Genomic DNA, 26064 nt, shown 5'->3' with positions numbered 1-26064 from the left:
TTGGATAAAAAATGATCACTTGTTTTGTAAGCCCAGGAGGTGTGAGTGTTTCACTGCAATACAAGTCAAGGGAATGCTGTAGGTAGGCAAGTCTTTTCACATTTGTCTCAGTTTCATCAGGTCGCCGAGACCCAATAAATCTGTATTAAGGAGTCCACATTGTATTTCTCGAATGGGAATTTTAAGACATGGGAATTTTAAGACATGGGAATTTTAAGCTGTGCAATGTAGAACAACTTTGAGCCAGCCTATAGGGAAAGGGAGAATGAGAGCAGAGGAAAGTAGAAGGGGGGTCAGAGGAGGACAGAAGAGGGTGCAGAGAACACAAGGCTAGATAAATCACCTCAGGTGCCAGGGAGAGGTGACTCTAACACCCTGACCCTAACTCAAGCTCTGACTCCTGGTGGAAGGATATTTATTATTCACTGTGGCCCTGAGGGAGGAAGAGAGAAAGATAGATAGAGAGTGAGAGATGGAGGAAACATGAACCACTCTTCTAGCTTATGTACTTGTCAATTTGGCTTTGCTTCAGCCAGTTGAGTCACTTGCTTCATTATACTTCTTGTTCTTTTGGTTCTTTGAATGCATTAATGGTGTTGTGTGGGCTCAGTTGTCACTAACACTACACAGTACATTAGCAGTATAGCCTGTATGAACTAAGTTCTGTTTGAGTGCATGTAACCCTTTAATATTAGCCACGGAGCCCTGTATTGTGTATAGATCCTGGTGTTGCATAAAGCCCCTGCCTTGTGTACGGTTCTGTGGCTGTAAGCCCCTCTGATGTAGTCTCTTGGCGGTGGGGTAGTGTGATTGTGCATTGAGGAGGCAGGCAGGGTGACCTTGGCGCAGTGCAGCTGGCTCATTGGCTGCCGGTGTGTTTATGGTAATTCCCCAGCCCTCCTCCATGGGGCCCTCCTCACCGTCAACCTCACCACACAATGTGGCACCATCCAGGCTCACTTCCTCTCCTAGCCTTTTCCCCCTCATCAATCTACACACAATACCCCATACTGACAAAGCAAAAAGAGGTTTTTCAACATTTTTGCAAATGAATTAAAACATATGACGTATTCAGACCCTTTATTTAGTACTTTGTTGAAGCACCTTTGGTAGCGATTACAGCCTCGAGTCTTCTTGGGTATGACGGTACAAGCTTGGGACACCTGCAGATCCTCTCAAGCTCTGTCAGGTTGGATGGGGAGCTCTGGCTGGGCCACTCAAGGACATTCAGAGACTTGTCCTGAAGCCACTCCTGCGTTGCCTTGGCTGTGTGCTCAGGGTCGTTGTTCTGTTGGAAGGCCATCCTTCACTCCAGTCTGAGGTCCTGAGCACTCGCTCTGAAGCAGGTTTTCATCAAGGATCTCTCTGTACTTTGCTCCTTTCATCTTTCCCTCGATCCTGACTAATCTCCCAGTCACTGCTGCTGAAAAACATCCCCACAGCATGATGTTGCCACCAGCATGCTTCACCGTGGGGATGGTGCCAGGTTTCCTCAAGACGTGACGCTTGGCATTCAGGCCAAAGAGTTCAATCTTGGTTTCATCAGACCAGAGAATTTTGTTTCTTATGGTCTGAGAGTTCTTTAGGTACCTTTTGGCAAACTCCAAGCGGGCTGTCATGTGCCTTTTCACTGAGGAGTGGCTTCTATCTGGCCACTCTAACATAAAGGACTGATTGATGGAGTTCTACAGAGATGGTTGCCCTTCTGGAAGGTTCTCACATCTCCACAGAGCTCTGTCAGAGTGACCATCAGGTTCTTGGTCGACTGCCTGACCAAGGCCCTTCTCACCCAATTGTTCAGTTTGACCGGGCAGCCAGCTCTAGGAATAGTCTTGGCGGTTCCAAACGTCTTCAATTTAAGAATGATGGAGGCCACTGTGTTCTTGGGGACCTTCAATGCTGCAGAAATGTTTTGGTATCATTCCCCAGATCTGTGTCTTGACACAATCCTGTCTCTGAGCTCTATGGACAATTACTTGACCCCATGGCTTGGTTTTTGCTCTGACATGCACTGTCAACTGTGAGACCTTATATAAACAGGTATGTGCCGTTCCAAATCATGACCAATCAATTGAATGTACCACAGGTGGACTCCAATCAAGTTGTAGAAACATCTCATGGATGATCAATGGAAACAGGATGCACCTGAGCTCAATTTTGAGTCTCATAGCAAAGTGTCTGAATACTTATGTAAATAAGGTATTTGTTTTTTTTTAAACAGTGAATCATTTTCTCCCAAGTGTCTTTTGTGTCTGTTTGCTGAAAAGCTGTTGTGACTGAGGACGAGATCGGTCGTGACCAGAGTCTATTCTGACACATGTCAGCAACCACTGGTATGCATTCACACACACACAGACACAAACAGTACACACACACACTATAATATACACCACACTTACTCTCATTTACGCTAAACACACACACATCCACGTGCACACCCAGGTGTCAGATGTGATTATATCTGGCCTCTGATGCCTAGTGCTGTGTTGAATGGTCTCTCCTCTCAGCAGCTCTGAGAATGTGACTGCGGGAGACTATAGATTTTTCTTGGTGGCCCCTGTGCTCCCGAGAAAACATACATATTATCAGGTTTTTCCCTGCCTGGCAACTTTGGGGAAGCAGAACCCTGCCTGCGATAGAATAAACTGACTCAATCTCCGAGGAGACCGAGGGCAAAGTGTCTTTGGACCAGGTGTTTTAGCACAGTGCAAAATGTACGAGTTTTATATGCCTGTGTGATTAAGCGCTGCTCTCAAGGCCCTGATGTTGATATTACTGCTTTTGTTTTGACACAGTGTTTTGGAAACCCATTGATTCTATGGAACTCAGCTGTGTGTTTAGAATGGGCTTTTGTGTTGTGTATTGGCCCTAAATGTTGTCTGTCTGGCGTATAGGGACTCTGGTGGTTTGTTTTGACTGGATATACAGGTGGGAGTGTTGTTTATCTTCGATTTCTATGGGAATTAGCGTTTGTATCCCGTTGGTGGCCTTGTGAACTGGGGATGATGATAAAAAGGCCTCAGTCTCCTCTTTCCATTAAGGTCATTCTAAGGTTGAATATTTTCCTCTGTACTCGTACTCCACACCAAGCCAGAGAAATGGATAGTGGTGGCAGATTGGATGTGGACTGATTGCAGATTGTGCGGCTCCCCTTTGAAGAAAAGCCACAGATAGTAGAATGAGGATGTATCCCTTATGTCTCCGTGCCGTCAGGGAGAGGAAGCGTTCATCTCTATCCCTGTTGTACCATCATATTTTAAACAAACTTCCTCAGACTGACAGGATCATTATAGTTCAAATGGGACTAGAAAATGGGCGCCCATTCGAGTAATGACCTTTAGAGTTATGACCATGTCAAATAGAGGATAGGGTAGACAAAAGCCCATGTGACAGATGGCTAGCCTCCAGTCATGTCACCCCCGCCACCCTCTACCACCCTCCCCTCCCTTCTACCTCTCAACATCAGCAAAGTTCCTAGATGCCCTTGTCTTGATGTGTATGACTCTTGTTGTGTAATTACTGCAGACACCACTCAAACACAAATCTTTTTGATAAAGGAACAAAAGCACATGTCTTTACAGATCTAGGCTATGTAAGCTTGAAAGGAAAATACCACTCCAAAACTATATTTTAGCATTGGTTTCATTAGTTCTATATCTTGGAAACTTGGTTGCTGACAACCAAATCATTTTGGGACTTTATCAACAGTGGAATAATGAAACAGATACCAAATGATTGTTTTGGAGTGGTATTTTCCTTTAAAGATACAGGCAGGCGTTCCATATGTGCTCATCCCAGTGTAACAGAACAATGTGTTGTTGACCTCCTGACCCAAGCTCAGTCCTCTCATGTGCACCGCTTGTGATCCTTCCCCATTGCAGTAAACTTGTGTTCATTTGACATTGTCAAGGTTGCTGATTAAGATCTCCTACTCATGTTTAATGTGGCTGCCTCCTCGGCTGCACTGTGAAAAGCACACTAATTAATCTGTGTCTCGTTAGAGGCTGTCAGTTTCACTTTACCTGAGGAACATTAGATACTCCTCCTACTGTGGGTATACCCCCACCCCTTTGAGAAAACACGCATAGAAAGACCTCTCCGGCCTTTTAAGTTTCTTGCCCTCTCTGCATTAACACTATTTGTCCCTGTGGGCCTACTCTCTCACGCCTTCTTTCTCTCTTGCTCTTTCTCTCACTCTCTGCCTCCCTCCATTTCTGATTGGTAAATAAATCTGATCAGGCATTTCCCCAGTTTATCAGCAAGCCGAGGCAGCCTTTGGACAGGGACAGTGCTGACTACAGCACATCTTGCTTAGATGACCAGGAGATTGAATACATATAGGATAGATCTCCCAGCTAGCACATAATGGTCTGAGCACCATTCCCACAACTTTCTGGGAATGGTGCAGGGTAGTTGCTTGGCATCGGAACATTATCACATTTAAGGAACTTGACAAAAAAAAATGTTATTTTCTTTCATAGAACGTTTCCTAAAAGTGCAAACATGATTTAATTTCAATTTTGCTAATGTTCTAAATCTTCAACTGGTTTGACGTTGGGAATATTCTCAATTAGCTCAGAGAACATTAAGAAGCAATATTATTCTGTGGGAATTTCAATACTTGATTATAATGTTTCTTACGGGTTTCCTCATGGTTCTATTTATCAAATAGTTCAGAGAATGTTAAGAAAACCTTGAACCTTTTCACACGTGCCAACACACGTTTGTGATCATTATACAGTGATCCTTGTAGCATACGATCAGAACGCTTATTTAGAACGTCCAGTTTCGGTATGATGCAACAATCAGCATTTGAGCTGGCCACACTGTTTTTTTCAGAAACATTTTGCACAAACACAGTCCTTACCAAGTTATGTCCAGAATGTGACCAGTTTATTTTTGGATGCAATGTTCAGAGATTCACAGAAGTAGCTACAGGATAACACAATCATCCACACCGGATAATGTAGGCTACATTTGTCCTAGCACTAACAGGAGAGATTGATATAACTCAAGCGGTCGAATTTGTATAACTCTCGGCTGACAGAAACTACAATATGAATTAGCGAATAGCAATTACTATTTATAATTAATCACATCACGTGTGAGCTCACCATTGATCAAAATAATTGAGTAAAACACTTTCTAGAAATCAAAAGTAGACCGCCGATGGGTAGTTTCTGCACGCCGTCATGTTTTTTTTCTTCTCACAAACACCAAAGATAAGAGGAGACGAGATGAGTTTGGTCTGTTTATAGTTTGCATGTTGAAGGGGGTGTGTCGTCTACCATCGTTCACATCCCACCATTCACTTCTGGAAGTTCTCGAAAAAGGAGTGAACCTTTACTCACCTCATTTTGTTATAACATCTTTGGTCCCACAGACGATTACGTGAAACCCAGAATGCGCTGTATGTCAACAAACATGGCTCCACACACAGCTGGAATTAGCTTAGCTCATCATAATCAGTACAAACTTCAAAAAAGTATTACAATCTATGCAAGAAGTTGAATGCATGTTTTGTCACCAGTACTTGAAAACATGTGAATAAAACAGTAAATAAATAAGTAATTACCACACAAAACATTTTCTGATAGTGATTTATTGATACAAGTGTCGCGTGCAGGCAGACAATCACATAACCTCTCACTCCCACTCTGAGCCATTCAGTGTTGTTGTTTATGTATGTAATTAGTGAGCTAAGCTGTAGCATTAGCAATGTCTTTTAAAAGGAGATGACTCATGAATGCGGAAATTCTGGAGATTTTTTAAAATTCTGACAATGAGTCTGAGTATGAAAGTCAGGAATCAGATTCTGACAGTGACAGTGAGGAGCTGCCCCCAAACCCTGTAGCCATTAAGAACCCTGAATCTGAGGACCCCTTGTCCACTGACGAAGTCCCAGATCCCTTTGAACATGCTGGTGGTGATGGAGGCAGACCGACAATGGATGAAGTACAGGAGTTCTGTGGTAGCTGGAAGGCTGCCAGCCATTTCACCCCTCCTGGCCCTGCTGTTTGCTTTGATGAGTCCCAGTCTGGAGTGCAAAGCCTCTTGCCATTTCCATCTCAGGCAGAGTGCTTCGAGTTGTTTCTGACAGAGGAGCTGGTGGAATACATAGTAGAGGAGACCAATCGCTATGCCTTGGAGCTACAGGAGAAGAGAGAGCCAGGAGTGAGAGGGAAACTCGCTAAATGGGTGACAACGAGGGTTGCACATTTTGAGGTGGAAACCTTCCGTGGGATTTAACGGAAATATATGGGAATTAACGGGAATATATGGGAATTAATGGGAATATATGCAAATTAATTAAAATGATTGAATTAAATGTAGATGTTTTTTGCATTGGATATATTTACCATATCATATGGAGACAGAAACATAAACCTTTTACGTTATCATAAGTAGACATAATTGCAAATTATTAATTCAATCCTTCCAATAGAAATAAAAAAATCTATTTAGTTATTTAACTTTAATTAAATGAGTTGACTCTTCACATGGGATGATTTCACTGAACAACAAAAGAAAGGGAATATTGAATGATCCCCAATGATCACTATCACATCTCCCAAAAACTGTTTCAACATACATCTGTGAAATGAAAATCAAGAAACTAAAGCTTTGGTTGTATTCCTCTCAGGCTTCCATGTCTTCTCCCTGGACCTGCTCAATGTCCACCTCTTGAACATCAGACTCTGAGGCCTCATCTTCACTGTCACTTTCCAACCTTGTTGAGGATGTCTCGTTATCAGGCTCAAAAAGCCATCAATTTCTCAACCCTTGTATTGGTCAGCCTGTTGCGTGCTTTGGTGTGTGTGTTCTCAATACAAGGACCAGTTGCGCTCTGAGGCGGCTGATGTTAGTGAGATTTGGAGGATGATGGAGGCAACAGGGGAAAGAGCCACAAAGTCCCTTCCACCAGGTGGCTGATGAGATATGTTGGCACGACTGCCAACGCTTAGATGTGCACTTCGCCAGACTGCCAAGAACCTTGCCCTCATCCTGGCCAAGGTGGCGAGACACGGTAGTGATGACACCATAGGCCTTGTTGATCTCTGCACCAGACAGGATGCTCTTGCCAGCATACTTGGGGTCCAACATGTACGCTGTGGCGTGTATGGGCTTCAGGCAGAAGTCTTCACGCTTTTGATGCATTTCAGAACTGCAGTTTCCTCAGCATGGAGCAACAGTGAATTGGGCAGGGCAGCACGGATTTCTTCTCTTACATCTGCAAGCTGTCTGAACATCAGACAGGATGGCATTGTCTCCCTCAATCGGTGCAATGGCTACTGCTATAGGTTTCAGGCTGCTTACCACTCTCTCCCAAAATACTTCATCCAGGAGGATCCTCTTGATGGGGCTGTCCATATCGGTAGACTTTGATATAGCTATTTCTTGGAGAGACTCCTTCCCCTCCAGGAGACTGTCAAAATGATGACAACACCACCCCAATGGGTGTTGCTCGGCAGCTTCAATGTGTTGCTCTTATTCTTCTCACTTTGCTTGGTGAGGTAGATTGCTGCTATCGCCTGATGACCCTTCACATACCTAACCATTTCCTTGGCTCTCTTGTAGATTGTATCCATTGTTTTCAGTGCCATGTCCTTGAGGAGCAGATTCAATGCATGAGCAGCACAGAGAATGGGTGTGATGTGAGGGTAGGACTCCTCCACTTTAAACCAAGCAGCCTTCATGTTCGCAGCATTGTCTGTCACCAGTGCAAATACCTTCTGTGGTCCAAGGTCATTGATGACTGCCTTCAGCTCAACTGCAATGTAGAGACCGGTGTGTCTGTTGTCCCTTGTGTCTGTGCTCTTGTAGAATACTGGTTGAGGGGTGGAGATGTAGTTAATTATTCCTTGCCCACGAACATTCAACCACTCATCAGAGATGATTGCAATGCAGTCTGCTTTCTCTGTAATTTGCTTGACCTTCACTTGAGCTCTGTGGAACTCTGCATCCAGCAAATGAGTAGATAAAACATGTCTGGTTGGAGGAGTGTATGCTGGGCGAAGAACATTCAGAAATCTCTAACAATACACATTGCCTGTGAGCATCAGAGGTGAACCAGTTGCATACACAGCTCGAGCAAGACATTCATCAGTATTTCTCTGACTACGTTCCTCCATTGAGTCAAAAAAACTTCTGAGTCTAGGAAGACTATGAGCTGTTGCTATCGATAAGTTGTCGTCTTCATCATTTTCACCTCAAATAGAAGTAGAGAGACTTTTGTCAGAGGTTGCTTGTTGTGAGCGCTGAGGGAACTTTATGCACTCTGCCAGATGATTTTGCATCTTTGTTGCATTCTTCACATATGATTTGGTACAGTATTTGCAAATGTACCACCAATACTGCAATAAAATAGACAACTATTACATATTGGCCTATGTGTTTTCTTGCTGTGTTTTCATCCAGTAAAACTGTTAAGGAGTGTACGCTAGCACACAAAAACTGGTCTCAATCTTCAGCTCCAAAGATGTCCAGCTCCAGTTATGATATTGTCAAATGCTGTTTGTGTGTTTGGTTTCTGAAAGTACAGAATAAAGAGGAATTATTAGTAATTAGATTATAGTATCAGGATATAGCAATAAAACAATAAAGCCTGTTCAACCTCTCTTTCGTGTCGTCTGAGATTCCCAAAGATTGGAAAGCAGCTGCGGTCATCCCCCTCTTCAAAGGGGGGACACTCTTGACCCAAACTGCTACAGACCTATATCTATCCTACCCTGCCATTCTAAGGTCTTCGAAAGCCAAGTCAACAAACAGATTACCGACCATTTCGAATCTCACCATACCTACTCTGCTATGCAATCTGGTTTCCGAGAGGGTCATGGGTGCACCTCAGCCACGCTCAAGGACCTAAATGATATCTTAACTGCCATCGATAAGAAACATTACTGTGCAGCCGTATTCATTGATCTGGCCAAGGCTTTCGACTCTGTCAATCACCACATCCTCATCGGCAGACTCAACAGCCTTGGTTTCTCAAATGATTGCCTCGCCTGGTTCACCAACTACTTCTCTGATAGAGTTCAGTGTGTCAAATCGGAGGGTCTGCTGTCCGGACCTCTGGCAGTCTCTATGGGGGTGCCACAGGGTTCAATTCTTAGACCGACTCTCTTCTCTGTATACATCAATGATGTCGCTCTTGCTGCCGGTGAGTCTCTGATCCACCTCTACGCAGACAACACCATTCTGTATACTTCTGGCCCTTCTTTGGACACTGTGTTAACAACCCTCCAGGCAAGCTTCAATGCAATACAACTCTCCTTCCATGGCCTCCAATTGCTCTTAAATACAAGTAAAACTAAATGCATGCTCTTCAACCGATCGCTGCCTGCAACTGCCCGCCTGTCCAACATCACTACTCTGGACGGCTCTGACTTAGAATACGTGGACAACTACAAATACCTAGGTGTCTGGTTAGACTGTAAATTCTCCTTCCAGAACCACATGAAACATCTCCAATCCAAAGTTAAATCTAGAATTGGCTTCCTATTTCGCAACAAAGCATCCTTCACTCATGCTGCCAAACATACTCTTGTAAAACTGACCATCCTACCAATCCTCGACTTTGGCGATGTAATTTACAAAATAGCCTCCAATACCCTACTCAACAAATTGGATGCAGTCTATCACAGTGCCATCCGTTTTGTCACCAAATATACTACCCACGATTGCGACCTGTACGCTCTCGTTGGCTGGCCCTCGCTTCATACTCGTCGCCAAACCCACTGGCTCCATGTCATCTTCAAGACCCTGCTAGGTAAAGTCCCCCCTTATCTCAGCTCGCTGGTCACCATAGCATCACCCACCTGTAGCACGCGCTCCAGCAGGTATATCTCTCTGGTCACCCCCAAAACCAATTCTTTCTTTGGCCGCCTCTCCTTCCAGTTCTCTGCTGCCAATGACAGGAACGAACTACAAAAATCTCTAAAACTGGATACACTTATCTCCCTCACTAGCTTTAAGCACCAACTGTCAGAGCAGCTCACAGATTACTGCACCTGTACATAGCCCACCTATAATTTAGCCCAAACAACTACCTCTTTCCCTACTGTATTTATTTTATTTATTTATTTTGCTCCTTTGCACCCCATTATTTTTATTTCTACTTTGCACATTCTTCCACTGCAAATCTACCATTCCAGTGTTTTAATTGCTATATTGTATTTACTTTGCCACCATGGCCTTTTTTGCCTTTACCTCCCTTATCTCACCTCATTTGCTCACATCGTATATAGACTTGTTTATACTGTATTATTGACTGTATGTTTGTTTTACTCCATGTGCAACTCTGTGTCGTTGTATGTGTCGAACTGCTTTGCTTTATCTTGGCCAGGTCGCAATTGTAAATGTGAACGTGTTCTCAACTTGCCTACCTGGTTAAATAAAGGTGAAATAAAATATAAATAAATAAATAAGACGGAAAATGTGAACACGTGTGTGCAGATCTTGCTCTGACGGGAGATGCGCAAATGTCTGCAGACTTGAACTGCACAAACAATTGGGAAGTGCTTGGGGAATTTTGTCCGGATCAGAAATCCCCCCCTACCCCCCCAAAAAAATTGTCCGCAAATGTAAAAAGTCCTACTTTTATGTGAATTAATGAGGAGGCTGAACACACCGCAATTCAAAATGTTCTTTAGAAATGAAAAACTTGTTAGAAAATCATTTGAAATTGACAAGTTGGAACAGCCAAAAATAAAAACAGTGCATTGGTTTGAGGGCAGCGTGGATGAATCAAAAACTACAACTTTAATAACGTTCAGAGAACATTCTAAGATTATTAATTTAAACATACATTCCATTTTCAGAACATTAAAACTTTCCAGAAAAAAACGTGTAACATTTAAAGAACGTTTAAAGAATGTTATTAAAAACAGTGTTAACAAAACTCTCTCTATCCTATCTTGTCAAGTGTGTTCAGGTGTGTTAGCCCACTAATTGTGTACACCTGATCTTAATGAGTGCTTGTTTCCTTTCTAAAATGAGGTCTATTTGAATAGACTGATATGAACAGCTTTGTATGAGTAAAAAAACTAACATGGCATGCTAGCTCCGTATAAAAACGTTTGTAGAGTTTTACCAGTCGGGAAACTTATGGTTTCTTTCCCAGAACCAATGGGAAACCAAAAACGTACTTTCACACAACTTACAATGATCCAAATGTGTTAGATGGGCATGTACAAATAGGGCAACAAGAACTCAAACTAAGCAATTCTCTGATAGGATTGAAATAGCCTCTATTGAAAAGAGCTCTGACGGGGAGACTTTCAGAGCTCTGAGTTTGGTTTAAAGCACCTGAATTTGGTTTAAAGCTGAGGCAAAGTACAGTGTAGTACATTTGAACTGTTGGTATTGATTTAATGTATGCAACTAGTGTAATTTCACAGAAGTAGACACAATGTAGGATTATCAAAAAATATTAAAAAAATATGCAGTCTGGTTAATGGCAAATTATGTGGGATCAGATATCAGACACGGTCATCTCTTTTCTGTGACTTGAGGGCGCTGGCAAAATAAAAAGCCTATCCTTCCTTTCACATTGGGCTATCAACCTAGAAGGAATGGAGCACTGTCTCATGAAGTGTGTGAATCACATTAATAAATCACCACTAATTGTCCTTGCAGAGTCCCTTCCTGATTCACTTATTGACTCACCAATCAGGAAATGCTGCTCAGTGCATGTCAGTGCTCTGGGTCAATCAGTCCATTGGTGTCCTTGGCTGTCCTAACCGTTTGGGTCATATAATATAATATAAAATAGGTTGAAAATCCTACATCTGTTAGCCAAATGATATGTCCAAAATCACCTCAAATGTGTAACAAGACAACAATACTTAAGCCTGTTGTGCTATAGAACTACTCTGTAAGGCAGCTGTCCTTTTGAAAACACTAAACATGTTTGCTCTGAAAGCACTGAGGTGGAGGCAGAGGCAGCAAGATTTGCCATGTTTTTCTCCCCTCTTAAGAGTAGAAAGATTTTTATTGTATCATCTTTTGTTCTCTTCTGTAGCTGCCAGTTGGCGTGACTCAAGAGAAATGTAGCCTTAGGCAGTCAGCACTGGTCTTGGATCAGTGTCCCCTTCCCACATCAGAACCTTATCCATGATAACTCAAATGTGAATGGCTAGCCATTGCTTAGGGGCATAATCTGCTAACATCACTGCTGTGCTGCTTGGTTTAGTTTGACAGGCAGAACCAGAGACAGTTCAGTGTATATATATATATATATATATATATATGGTAAAAATGCACTTTCTAAACATAACAAGATGATTCGTACTGTAAACACACACTGCACACACACACATACAAAGAGCGGGGGGGGGTAAACTTGATGATGCTTAGAAAATCATCCCAACAAATAAATCTGTGCTTGAACGGTAAACTGCCATCTCCACACAGAAAAAAATCATCTGAGACCTCACCTCTGGGCTCCTGCTGAGTGAGATATCCCTACGTCTCCAATTCCCTGTAAGCAGGAGAGCCCAGATGACAGGCCCTGGTTCATATATCCGAAGCCTTTTAACCAGAGCTGTGCTAGCAGAAAGAGGGAGCCGTGTGAAACACTTCTGTCATCCCCACGAACTCCTTTGCTTCCCCTTTCTCCCTGCTCCCCCCACTTAACTACAGATGGAGTGTCCCATCAGCGACTAGTGTCAGGTGGCAGCTTACTGGGATGTAGCCATGGCGTTGTAACTGCTCTGGTCGCTATAAACACTTATGTTATGACAGCATGCCAGTTTAGCTGCAGTACAATGTCAGGACTGCTCTCTGTGCTGTGTTTCATGGAAACTCATGCATTTGTTCTGTGAATTCACTTTTTCAGTTCAAATAAACATCAACGCTTCACATCCAGCTAGTCTCAACTTGAAAAAGTGTGGGAGGGGGGCGTCTATGGAGAAATCTCCACATTCGATAAATGCTGTATTGGAGTTATAATTGAACCGCATTGACTACATGTTTTTTGGGCTTTGAGGAAGACCTAAAAACATCTGAGAGTAGTCGTTGTTAGGGTGACCTACGTCCCCGATTTTTATTGGGGAGCCTTCTCTGGAAATGTCCCTGATTCAGCAATCAGAAATAAAAAGGTAACTCTGAAGTTAAATCGCAGCTGAAATTTCAATAGTCAAACGGATTTACAGTTCATTTGGAAAGTATTCAGACCCCCTGACTTTTATCACATTTTGTTCTATTACAGCCTTATTCTAAAATGGATTAAATGTTTTTTCCCCTCATCTACGCACAAGACCCATAATGACAAAGCGAAAACGGGTTTTTAGAAATGTTTGCAAAGGTATAAAAAATGTAAAACACATAACTTATTCAGACCCTTTGCTATGAGACTCGAAATTGAGCCGAGGTGCATCCTGTTTCCATTGATCATAATTGAGATGTTTCTACACCTGTGGTAATTTTAAATTGATTGGACATGATTTGGAAAGGCACATACCTGTCTATATATGGTCCCACATTTGACGGTGCATGTCAGACCAAAAACCAAGCCATGAGGTTGAAGGAATAGTCCATAGAGCTCCGATTACAGGATTGTGTCGAGGCACAGATCTGGGGAAAGGTACCAAAAGAATGATGTAGCATTGAAGGTCCCCAAGAACACAGTGGCCTTGGTTAGGGAGGTGACCAATAAGCCGATGGTCACTCTGACAGAGTTCCTCTTTGGAGATGGGAGAACCTTCCAAAAGGACTATCTGCAGCACTCCACCAATCAGGTCTATATGGTAGAGTGGCCAGACGGAAGCCACTCCTCAGTAAAAGGCACATGACAGCCTGCTTGGACTCTCAGACCATGAGAAACAAGATTATCTGGTCTGATGAATCCAAACTAGAACTCTTTGGCCTGAAAGCAAAGCGTCACGTCTGGAAGAAAACTGGCACTATCTCTACGGTGAAGCATGGTGGTGGCAGCATCATGCTCTGGGGATGTTTTTCAGCCTCAAGGACTGGGATACTAGTCAGGATCAAGGGAAAGATAAAAGGAGAAAAGTACAGCAATCCTTGGTGAAATCCTGCTCCAGAGCGCTCAGAACCTCAGACTGGGGCGAAGGTTCTATTTACTTCCAACAGGACAACGACCCTAAGCACGCAGCAAAGACAGAAGGAGTGGCTTCGGGACAAGTCTCTGAATGTCCTTGAGTGGCCCAGCCAGAGCCCTGACTTGAACCCGATGGAACATCTCTGGAGAGACCTGAAAATAGCTGTGCAGCAACGCTCCCCATCCAACCTGATAGAGCTTGAGAGGATCTGCAGAGAAGAATGGGAGAAACTCCCCAAATACAGGTGTGCCAAGCTTGTAGCATCATACCCAGGAAGACTTGAGGCTGTAATCGATGGCGAAGGTGCTTCAATAAAGTACTGTGTAAAGGCTCTGAATACTTATGTAAATGTGATATTTCAGTTATTTAAAAAAAAAAAGTTTTTTCTCATTACGGGGTATTGCGTAGATTGAGGTGAGGAAAAAATATTTTAATCCATTTTAGAATAAGGCTCTATGTTGAAAAAGTCAAGGGGTCTGAATACTTTCTGATTTCACTGTACATGTACAAATGTTGTCTATCCCTGTTCCAAACTCATTTGAAGCTGCAAACCTTTTATGAGGACATTTGATCATTAATACATTGTAACCAGAACATGAACCACTGCCAGAAACTGTTTCAGCATAGGTTACAAACTTGGGGGATTCAGAAATGATCAAATGTAGGCTAAGAAAACTGTGGAGGGGGAATCCATTTCTGTATAATAATTAATAACACTGTTTGAAAGGACAAAAGCAAAAATGTAGAGTTTGAGGTTCCACACCATAGAATTAGAATTTTCACGCAGCCCAATGTTTTTCCCCAGATGTTCATTTAAAAAATCTGGTCAACTTAGTCTGTGGGAAAGTTGCTCCAATTCTGTTTTTTCTTGACTTTAAAGAGATCAGAGAGCACATATGCCACTCCGTGTGTAATTGCAATTTCTTGGAACCACTAAAAATGAGGCCCCATGGATCTGTACAAGTCTTGAGCTGCTGCACCCACTTCATCAAGCCTTGTATCTTCCATAAATCTATGTAAAATGGACGTGTGAGTGTCGGGGGGATAAATGACTCAGGAAACGCACTCCGATTACCATTTGTCATCAGATGATGATCACCACCACAGGCTTGACATGGCACTCTTTAAGGAGCTGTTCTAACTCTCTGTGGTCTCTCTGCGCGCGCACACAGAATACCAATGGAACATGTGTTATAGATCTGAGATCAGAATGCCGGCACACCCCTGCTTTAATTTAAGAAACCTGCTCCTCTTATTCTCTGTCCCCAACGCTCTAGGCGACCAGTTTTGATAGCCTTTAGCCGCACCCTCATACTACTCCTTCTCTGTTCCGCGGGTGATGTGGAGGTAAACCCAGGCCCTGCATGTCCCCAGGCACCCTCATTTGTTGACTTCTGTGATCGAAAAAGCCTTGGTTTCATGCATGTCAACATCAGAAGCCTCCTCCCTAAGTTTGTTTTACTCACTGCTCTAGCACACTCTGCTAACCCTGATGTCCTTGCTGTGTCTGAATCCTGGCTCAGGAAGGCCACCAAAAATTCAGAGATTTCCATACCCAACTATAACATCTTCCGTCAAGATAGAACTGCCAAAGGGGGAGGAGTTGCAGTCTACTGCAGAGATAGCCTGCAAAGTAATGTCATACTTTCCAGGTCCATACCCAAACAGTTCGAACTACTAATTTTGAAAATTACTCTCTCCAGAAATAAGTCTCTCACTGTTGCCGCCTGCTACCGACCCCCTCAGCTCCCAGCTGTGCCCTGGACACCATTTGTGAATTGATCGCCCCCCATCTAGCCTCAGAGTTTGTTCTGTTAGATGACCTAAACTGGGATATGCTTAACACCCCGCCAGTCCTACAATCTAAGCTAGATGCCCTCAATCTCACACAAATCATCAAGGAACCCACCAGGTACAACCCTAACTCTGTAAACAAGGGCACCCTCATAGACGTCATCCTGACCAACTGGCCCTCCAAATACACCTTCGCTGTCTTCAGCCAGGATCTCAGCGATCACTGCCTCATTGCCTGTACCCGCTACGGAGCCGCAGTCAAACGACCACCCCTCATCACTGTCAAACGCTCCCTAAAACACTTCTGTGAGCAGGCCTTTCTAATCGACCTGGCCCGGGTATCCTGGAAGGACATTGACCTCATCCCGTCAGTTGAGGATGCCTGGTCATTCTTTAAAAGTAACTTCCTCACCATTTTAGATAAGCATGCTCCGTTCAAAAAATGCAGAACTAAGAACAGATAGTCCTTGGTTCACCCCAGACCTGACTGCCCTCGACCAGCACAAAAACATCCTGTGGCGGACTGCAATAGCATCGAATAGTCCCCGTGATATGCAACTGTTCAGGGAAGTCCGGAACCAATACACGCAGTCAGTCAGGAAAGCTAAGGCCAGCTTCTTCAGGCAGAAGTTTGCATCCTGTAGCTCCAACTCCAAAAAGTTCTGGGACACTGTGAAGTCCATGGAGAACAAGAGCACCTCCTCCCAGCTGCCCACTGCACTGAGGCTAGGTAACACGGTCACCACCGATAAATCCATGATTATCGAAAACTTCAATAAGCATTTCTCAATGGCTGGCCATGCCTTCCGCCTGGCTACTCCAACCTCGGCCAACAGCTCTGCCCCCCCGGCAGCTCCTCGCCCAAGCCTCTCCAGGTTCTCCTTTACCCAAATCCAGATAGCAGATGTTCTGAAAGAGCTGCAAAACCTGGACCCGTACAAATCAGCTGGGCTTGACAATCTGGACCCCCTATTTCTGAAACTATCCGCCGCCATTGTCGCAACCCCTATTACCAGCCTGTTCAACCTCTCTTTCATATCGTCTGAGATCCCCAAGGATTGAAAGCTGCCGCAGTCATCCCCCTCTTCAAAGGGGAGACACCCTGGACCCAAACTGTTACAGACCTATATCCATCCTGCCCTGCCTATCTAAGGTCTTCGAAAGCCAAGTCAACAAACAGGTCACTGACCATCTCGAATCCCACCGTACCTTCTCCGCTGTGCAATCTGGTTTCCGAGCCGGTCACGGGTGCACCTCAGCCACACTCAAGGTACTAAACGATATCATAACCGCCATCGATAAAAGACAGTACTCTGCAGCCGTCTTCATTGACCTTGCCAAGGCTTTCGACTCTGTCAATCACCATATTCTTATCGGCAGACTCAGTAGCCTTGGTTTTTCGGATGACTGCCTTGCCTGGTTCACCAATTACTTTGCAGACAGAGTTCAGTGTGTCAAATCGGAGGGCATGCTGTCCGGTCCTCTGGCAGTCTCTATAGGGGTGCCACAGGGTTCCATTCTCGGGCCGACTCTTTTCTCTGTATATATCAATGATGTTGCTCTTGCTGCGGGCGATTCCCTGATCCACCTCTACGCAGACGACACCATTCTATATACTTTCGGCCCGTCATTGGACACTGTGCTATCTAACCTCCAAACAAGCTTCAATGCCATACAACACTCCTTCCGTGGCCTCCAACTGCTCTTAAACGCTAGTAAAACCAAATGCATGCTTTTCAACTGCGTACACCCGCATGCCCGACTAGCATCACCACCCTGGATGGTTCCGACCTTGAATATGTGGACATCTATAAGTACCTAGGTGTCTGGCTAGACTGCAAACTCTCCTTCCAGACTCATATCAAACATCTCCAATCGAAAATCAAATCAAGAGTCGGCTTTCTATTCCGCAACAAAGCCTCCTTCACTCACGCCGCCAAGCTTACCCTAGTAAAACTGACTATCCTACCGATCCTCGACTTCGGCGATGTCATCTACAAAATTGCTTCCAACACTCTACTCAGCAAACTGGATGCAGTCTATCACAGTGCCATCCGTTTTGTCACTAAAGCACCTTATACCACCCACCACTGCGACTTGTATGCTCTAGTCGGCTGGCCCTCGTTACATATTCGTCGCCAGACCCACTGGCTCCAGGTCATCTACAAGTCCATGCTAGGTAAAGCTCCGCCTTATCTCAGTTCACTGGTCACGATGGCAACACCCATCCGTAGCACGCGCTCCAGCAGGTGTATCTCACTGATCATCCCTAAAGCCAACACCTCATTTGGCCGCCTTTCGTTCCAGTACTCTGCTGCCTGTGACTGGAACGAATTGCAAAAATTGCTGAAGTTGGAGACTTTTATCTCCCTCACCAACTTCAAACATCAGCTATCTGAGCAGCTAACCGATCGCTGCAGCTGTACATAGTCTATTGGTAAATAGCCCACCCATTTTCACCTACCTCATCCCCATACTGTTTTTATTTATTTACTTTTCTGCTCTTTTGCACACCAATATCTCTACCTGTACATGACCATCTGATCATTTATCACTCCAGTGTTAATCTGCAAAATTGTAATTATTCGCCTACCTCCTCATGCCTTTTGCACACATTGTATATAGACTCCCCCCTTTGTTTTCTACTGTGTTATTGACTTGTTAATTGTTTATTCCATGTGTAACTCTGTGTTGTCTGCTCACACTGCTATGCTTTATCTTGGCCAGATCGCAGTTGCAAATGAGAACTTGTTCTCAACTAGCCTACCTGGTTAAATAAAGGTGAAATAAAAAAATAAATAAAAAATAATTTTAAAAGTGACTTTTGTTTAATCAGCCCTTTTTCATTTCTGTTATCTGCTCATTTGCATACTTAACGATGGCTGATGGTGTCCTTGTGAGCAACTGCCACTGTAATTTACTTCTTAAGATTATTTTCTACTTCATAGCGAGTATCACTAAAACTATATATTACATGGTGATTGTCGGTAGATTGTCAGTAGAACAACAGTGTGACATGTTGTAGAATGATTGCTATATCTTTATGACTTGCACAGTTTCAGACTTGAAAACACATTTTTCGACAAAGCACTTAAGTTTCACTGCGTGATTTGAGACAATAATTAGAGTGAAGGGAGGTTTTCATAAAAATTCCTGCTGTAAGTGCTGTGACAATTTGTTTCCTGCACTACTAGACAGTACCTGCTACCCATATAATTACATATAAATATAGTTCAACTGTAGAGGTACTTCATTGTACTACATTTTTCCACTCCAGTCTTTGTCTGGTCACATTAGCTGTTTGCCCCATCATTTAGTTTGCCAGTGTCTGAACCACCTTAAATTAACCAATCGTTTTAAGTTCAGTCTTGCAAAGGAATTGGCCCATAGCCATGCTATGCATATTTCTGATTAGACTTTTCTCATGAATACAGCCAGTCTTATACAGAATTGATGAAATCATCCAGCTGACTGGTCTGAGTAGCATGTCTATTTTGGGAACCCAATTACATTTATCTTCCAGAGTAGCCATACTAGGCTTTTGTTGTCCTATTAAATGTTGTATAAGGTCATTCATTGGTGTTGGGCATTCATTGACAATTTTCTTTAGCATCCGAAAGAAATCACAAATCTAATTCAATTCTACTCTACTTCTTTCTATAACACTTTCAGTCATTTGTGACAGAGAATGTATCAAAAGCCAATGCTCAAAGTTTCAGTATAATCTGCACGGGATCAAGAGGACTTCATGGTATCGTGGCATTATAGCACAACAACATCGTAAAGAAACCCTCTTATGGGCTCCGTGTAATGTATAGATTATGGTCTTTGTAGCTGCCCATGAGGTTAATATGTGTCCAAGTATATAATATGACATTTTATGACTATGTTCTGTTCTGTTTAACACGACTGTTGGTGGTGCTGGGACCTGCACTACAGTGTAAGCATGTGCACAGTATGTGTGCGTAAAGAGGGCAAGTCGACTCATGCCAGACAGACAGACAGACGGGATGTGTTATTTTGGTTTCTGGGTGATGTTGGAAGAAAGGTGACTGAAACGGCTGTTTGATGAGTAACCTAACCCTCTCTTCTTCTTTTTCCCTCCCTCCCCCAACATGTTCCTCATTCACTCACGCTTTCTCTCTTTCTGAACGTCTTCTCGCTCTCCCGCCATCTTTCTCTGCCTCCTTCTCTCCCTCCCCTCTTTCTCTCTCTTTCTTCAGGGTCCTTGACGGTGTCCATCACAGACATGCGTGCTCCAGTGGTGGGGGGCTCCGGCGGGGTCTATGCTCTGTGCTCGGCGCATCTGGCCAACGTCGTCATGGTAACTGCCGTCATTATTGCCCCCGTTGTTACGCTTGATAACAGTATCAATGGAGACAAAATGTCAGAGCCATCCCCTTGGAGAGAGCTCCTCCACACAACATCCTCCTGTTTTTACGTGTTTAGCTGTGCTTGCCGTCATCCTGAAGCTCTGCGGGGGTGAGTGGGATCTTCAATGGAACCGATGAGTTTTACTAAGTGTTCCATGCCCACGAGTGCAGATAGAGAGGGGGTACCTATCACAGGAGGTTGATGGCACCTTAACTGGGGAGCACGGGCTCGCAGTAATACAGTGCCTTGCGAAAGTATTCGGCCCCCTTGAACTTTGTGACCTTTTGCCACATTTCAGGCTTCAAACATAAAGATATAAAACAGTTTTTTTTTGTGAAGAATCAACAACAAGTGGGACACAATCATGAAGTGGAACGACATTTATTGGATATTTCAAACTTTTTTAACAAATCAAAAACTGAAAAATTGGGCGTGCAAAATTATTCAGCCCCCTTAAGTTAATACTTTGTAGCGCCACCTTTTGCTGTGATTACAGTTGTAAGTCGCTTGGGGTATGTCTCTATCAGTTTTGCACATCGAGAGACTGAAATTTTTCCCCATTCCTCCTTGCAAAACAGCTCGAGCTCAGTGAGGTTGGATGGAGAGAATTTGTGAACAGCAGTTTTCAGTTCTTTCCACAGATTCTCGATTGGATTCAGGTCTGGACATTGACTTGGCCATTCTAACACATGGATATGTTTATTTTTGAACCATTCCATTGTAGATTTTGCTTTATGTTTTGGATCATTGTCTTGTTGGAAGACAAATCTCCGTCCCAGTCTCAGGTCTTTTGCAGACTCCATCAGGTTTTCTTCCAGAATGGTCCTGTATTTGGCTCCATCCATCTTCCCATCAATTTGAACCATCTTCCCTGTCCCTGCTGAAGAAAAGCAGGCCCAAACCATGATGCTGCCACCACCATGTTTGACAGTGGGGATGGTATGTTCAGGGTGATGAGCTGTGTTGCTTTCACGCCAAACATATCGTTTTGCATTGTTGCCAAAAAGTTCAATTTTGGTTTCATCTGACCAGAGCACCTTCTTCCACATGTTTGGTGTGTCTCCCAGGTGGCTTGTGGCAAACTTTAAACAACACTTTTTATGGATATCTTTAAGAAATGGCTTTCTTCTTGCCACTCTTCCATAAAGGCCAGATTTGTGCAATATACGACTGATTGTTTTCCTATGGACAGAGTCTCCCACCTCAGCTGTAGATCTCTGCAGTTCATCCAGAGTGATCATGGGCCTCTTGGCAGCATCTCTGATCAGTCTTCTCCTTGTATGAGCTGAAAGTTTAGAGGGACGGCCAGGTCTTGGTAGATTTGCAGTGGTCTGATACTCCTTCCATTTCAATATTATCGCTTGCACAGTGCTCCTTGGGATGTTTAAAGCTTGGGAAATCTTTTTGTATCCAAATCCGGCTTTAAACCTCTTCACAACAGTATCTCGGACCTGCCTGGTGTGTTCCTTGTTCTTCATGATGCTCTCTGCGATTTTAACGGACCTCTGAGACTATCACAGTGCAGGTGCATTTATACGGAGACTTGATTACACACAGGTGGATTGTATTTATCATCATTAGTCATTTAGGTCAACATTGGATCATTCAGAGATCCTCACTGAACTTCTGGAGAGAGTTTGCTGCACTGAAAGTAAAGGGGCTGAATAATTTTGCACGCCCAATTTTTCAGTTTTTGATTTGTTAAAAAAGTTTGAAATATTCAATAAATGTCGTTCCACTTCATGATTCTGTCCCACTTGTTGTTGATTCTTCACAAAAAAATACAGTTTTATATCTTTATGTTTGAAGCCTGAAATGTGGCAAAAGGTCGCAAAGTTCAAGGGGGCCGAATACTTTCGCAAGGCACTGTAGCTGGAGTGGAATGGTATAAAACACATGGTTTCCATTCCGTTTGCGCCGTTTCAGCCATAATAATGCGCTGTGCTCCCCATACTGTGGTCCCTATCAATATGATGAGATAAGGACTTTTTATAACTGACTAAGAAGTGCTTTTTTGGATAAGTGCCATTAAATATTCCAGAATTGTCAGAAAGGCCCTCTGCAGTGGGTGCATAGACTATTGACTTAGACATAGACTATGCAACAAGCATTTCGCTACACTCGCATTAACATCTGCTAACCATGTGTATGTGACAAATAAAATTTGATTTGATTTTGATTTGACTTGACTTGAATACACCTTAGCTACTCTCCACTCCTTTTCCAACAAAGGATGTTTTTATTCCACCCTTAATCTGTTATTCATTGTTTTCCTTTGAAATGTATTCTTATTTCCTCTCTATTTAGAGCCAAATCCGATGCATATGGGAATATTAAAGTCAATCTGTTCCTCACTACTCTCTGGATGACTGCTCTGCCAAATGTCCCTGCAACAGAAAACATCAAATGTGTGATCACAGTGTGTGTGTGTGTGTGTGTGTGTGTGTGTGTGTGTGTGTGTGTGTGTGTGTGTGTGTGTGTGTGTGTGTGTGTGTGTGTGTGTGTGTGTGTGTGTGTGAACGTCAGGATCAGTGGGTCTGGATGTGTGATGTCTCATCACATTCTGTCAGTGGACTCAAGGCTGTGTAAGAGCTGATGAATCACTCTTAAGTAGAGTAGGCCTTTTACTACGGGCAAAAGACACGCCAATAAAAGTCTAACTCAAAATGCATCAGCAGCCCCAGAGCAAAGAGTTTAAACGTTGGTCCCTGCTCCCGGTAACTAACCCACTGGTCACACAATAGTTGACTCATTATAACGTCTTGTACTCTTGATTTTTTTTTCTTTTTTCTGATGTTTTCAAAATGAAAATGAGTTTTGACTCGTTTGTCTCAGGTCTTTTTACCCCAGTAGACCTCATCTGTCTGAAGGCTTGTATCATTGGTTATGTGGATGAGACGATTAAGCTGAGGTTTTGACTCACTGCTGTCAAGGCCATCAAAATTATCTAGGTAATTTCCTGTTAAATCGTCTGAATGCCTCTTCATTAAAGTTCAGACTGAACAAGAAATCTGCACCTCCCCAGCATTGACTTTTTATGTATGTTGCTCTTGTATTTTATAGAAAACTTTTTTCATCTACTCATCCAAAGTTAAGTGAGAAAAACGTTCAATTTTATTCACCCCATTGTTGGTGTGTGTGCCCCCATATGGAAAAAAAATACTATAGTAAACTGGTCTAAATACTGCAGCATTGCTTTATTTATATACTAGTGTTTACTGTAGTGTTTTTGCGGACATGACTGTAGTATACTATAGAATTCACTGTGGAGTTTTTGCAGACAGGCAGTGCTTGACTTGGGCCGGAACTCTCCAGAGCGCCTTACCGGCATACCGGCTCCACTATAAAGTACCCTATCACCAGCCCAGATTCACACATGGAGGCAAAAAAGGTTGCTCAAAGGCGGGATCTGCATTGACTAGCAATGGAGAGTGGGCATTCATTTTCTGATTCCGCTTTGCCGCTAGTCTGTGAATCTGCGTGATAGTAGGCTGTTCGATTGAAAATGCACCAAAATGAATGTGCATAATGCGCTGTTCCAAGTTGTGAAATTAGGGTTTGTAAGGTCATGGAAATTAGCTTCATCATATTTGTTAATGTAATTCATGAAGGCACACTTTTAAAGATTAGCAATCACTTACAAATCACCATATCAGCCATTATCAGAATGACCTGTGTGTGTGTGTGTGTGTGTGTGTGTGTGTGTGTGTGTGTGTGTGTGTGTGTGTGTGTGTGTGTGTGTGTGTGTGTGTGTGTGTGTGTGTGTGTGTGTGTGTGTGTGTGTGCGTGTGTGTGCGTGTGTGCGCGCGTGCGTGTGCGTGCGGGGTGCCATTGCCCGAGGAGAGAGAATGTGACATTTCAGCAGCAGGTCTTAAATACTGACAGACAACAGACTAACTAAATGGCTAAGTGGAAACAGGTTCTCTGGAGTGATGAATCACGCTTCACTATCTGCCAGTCGAATCTGGGTTTGGCAGATGCCAGGAGAATGCTACCTGCCCCAGTGCATAGTGCCAACTGTAAAGTTTGGTGGATGAGAAATAATGGTCTGGGGCTCTTTTTCCTGGTTTGAGCTAGGCCCGTTAGTTCCAGTGACGGGAAATCTTAACGTGACAGCGTACAATGACATTCTAGATGATTCTGTGCTTCCAACTTTGTGGCAACAGTTGTCCATACAGAGGTCCATACAGAAATGGTTTGTCGAGATCAGTGTGGTAGAACTTGACTGGACTGCACAGAGCCCTGACCTCAACCCCATCGAACACCTTTGGGATGAATTGGAAGGCCTAATCGCCCAACATCAGTGCCCGATCTCACTAGTGCTCTTGTGGCTGAATGGAAGCAAGTCCTCGCAGCAATTTTAATTTTATTTATTTATTTCAACTTTATTGAACTAGGCAAGTCAGTTAAGAACAAATTCTTATTTACAATGACGGCCTACACTGGCCAAACCCTAACCAGGACGACGCTGGGCAAACTGTGCACTGCCCTATGGGACCCCACGGCCGGTTGTGGTACAGCCCGGGATCGATCCAGGGTCTGTAGTGACACCTCTTGCACTGCAATGCAGTGCTTTAGACCGCTGCGCCACTCGGGAGCCTAAATGCAATGTTCCAACATCTATTGGAAAGCCTTTCCAGAAGGGTGGAGGCTGTTATAGCAGCAAAGGGGGGACCAACTGCATATTAATGCCTATGATTTTGTAGTGAGATGTTAGACAAGACGATGTCCACATACTTTTAGTAATGTAGTGTACCTCACTTTGAAGTAGCCAACCTTATTCATTTGATCCCTGATTCATTGAATGAGGGAATAATTTTACAAAGAAAACCAAATACTCTTATGTCGCAATATTTTATATCAACGGTGGCAACCATCCTCCATTCCATAAAAAATCTGCCGTTTCCAGCTACAATAGTCATTTACAACATTAACCATGTCTACACTGTATTTCTGATCAATTTGATGTTATTTTAATGGACAAAAAAATGTGCTTTTCTTTCAAAAACAAGGACATTTCTAAGAGACCCCACACTTTTGAACGGTGGTGTATTTTTCGTTATGTGTCGGAACCCAGTAAGACTAGCTGTCGCCATTGGCGTCGGCTAATGGGGATCCTAATAAATCAAACAATACATCAAAAACACCTGCTGACTAGGGTTAGCTAAAATTTCCCAGCTACCAGACGACGTTAGTTTCTGTTAAATTAGGGGAACACCTCGACCGGAACATAAGACACACATGTTCGTAGCAGGCCACCCATTGAGTTGGGTCAACAGTTCTTAGCAATGCAACGGACGAGACAACACCTAATCAAAAGTATAACATGTTCATTACAATTGTAACACCTAAACTTTAGACACGGATTCCAGGCCCATTAAAGGGAAACCGTACAGAGGCAGATATAAAGAACCAGCTAAATTCATTAAAGCTTGGAGGATTAGGTTTGCTTGTTTGACAGATAACACAGATTAACAAGAGTACACCAAAATGACTTCTTAGATTTGTTACTTCCACTCGTATCCCCACGATCGAGGGATACTACAGTGTGTAGTATATTCTTTTCCAGTATACTACAAAAATCTATAGCACGCACTACACGATCGAAGGATACTACAGTGTGGAGTATATTCTTTTCCAGTGTACTACAAAAATCTATAGCACGCACTACACGATCGAAGGATACTACAGTGTGTAGTATATTCTTTTCCAGTGTACTACAAAAATCTATAGCACGCACTACACGATCGAAGGATACTACAGTGTGGAGTATATTCTTTTCCAGTATACTACAAAAATCTATAGCACGCACTACACGATCGAAGGATACTAC

General features: G+C 43.3%; 1 protein-coding gene across 1 annotated transcript in view; it reads left to right on the top strand.

Moving 5' to 3' along the window:
* The window catches only part of LOC112219530 (rhomboid-related protein 1-like), a 63631-nt gene that overhangs the window by 32921 nt on the left and 4646 nt on the right, over positions 1-26064 (top strand). Inside the window, exon 6 of the mRNA XM_024380851.2 lies at positions 20081-20181. Within this exon, the coding sequence (XP_024236619.1) occupies positions 20081-20181 (101 nt within the window). The remainder of the gene's footprint in view (positions 1-20080; positions 20182-26064) is intronic.

Source organism: Oncorhynchus tshawytscha, linkage group LG25 (genome assembly GCF_018296145.1).
Source record: "Oncorhynchus tshawytscha isolate Ot180627B linkage group LG25, Otsh_v2.0, whole genome shotgun sequence".
In the NCBI taxonomy this organism is placed as follows: domain Eukaryota; kingdom Metazoa; phylum Chordata; class Actinopteri; order Salmoniformes; family Salmonidae; genus Oncorhynchus; species Oncorhynchus tshawytscha.
This window is presented reverse-complemented; position numbering and strand designations above follow the sequence as displayed.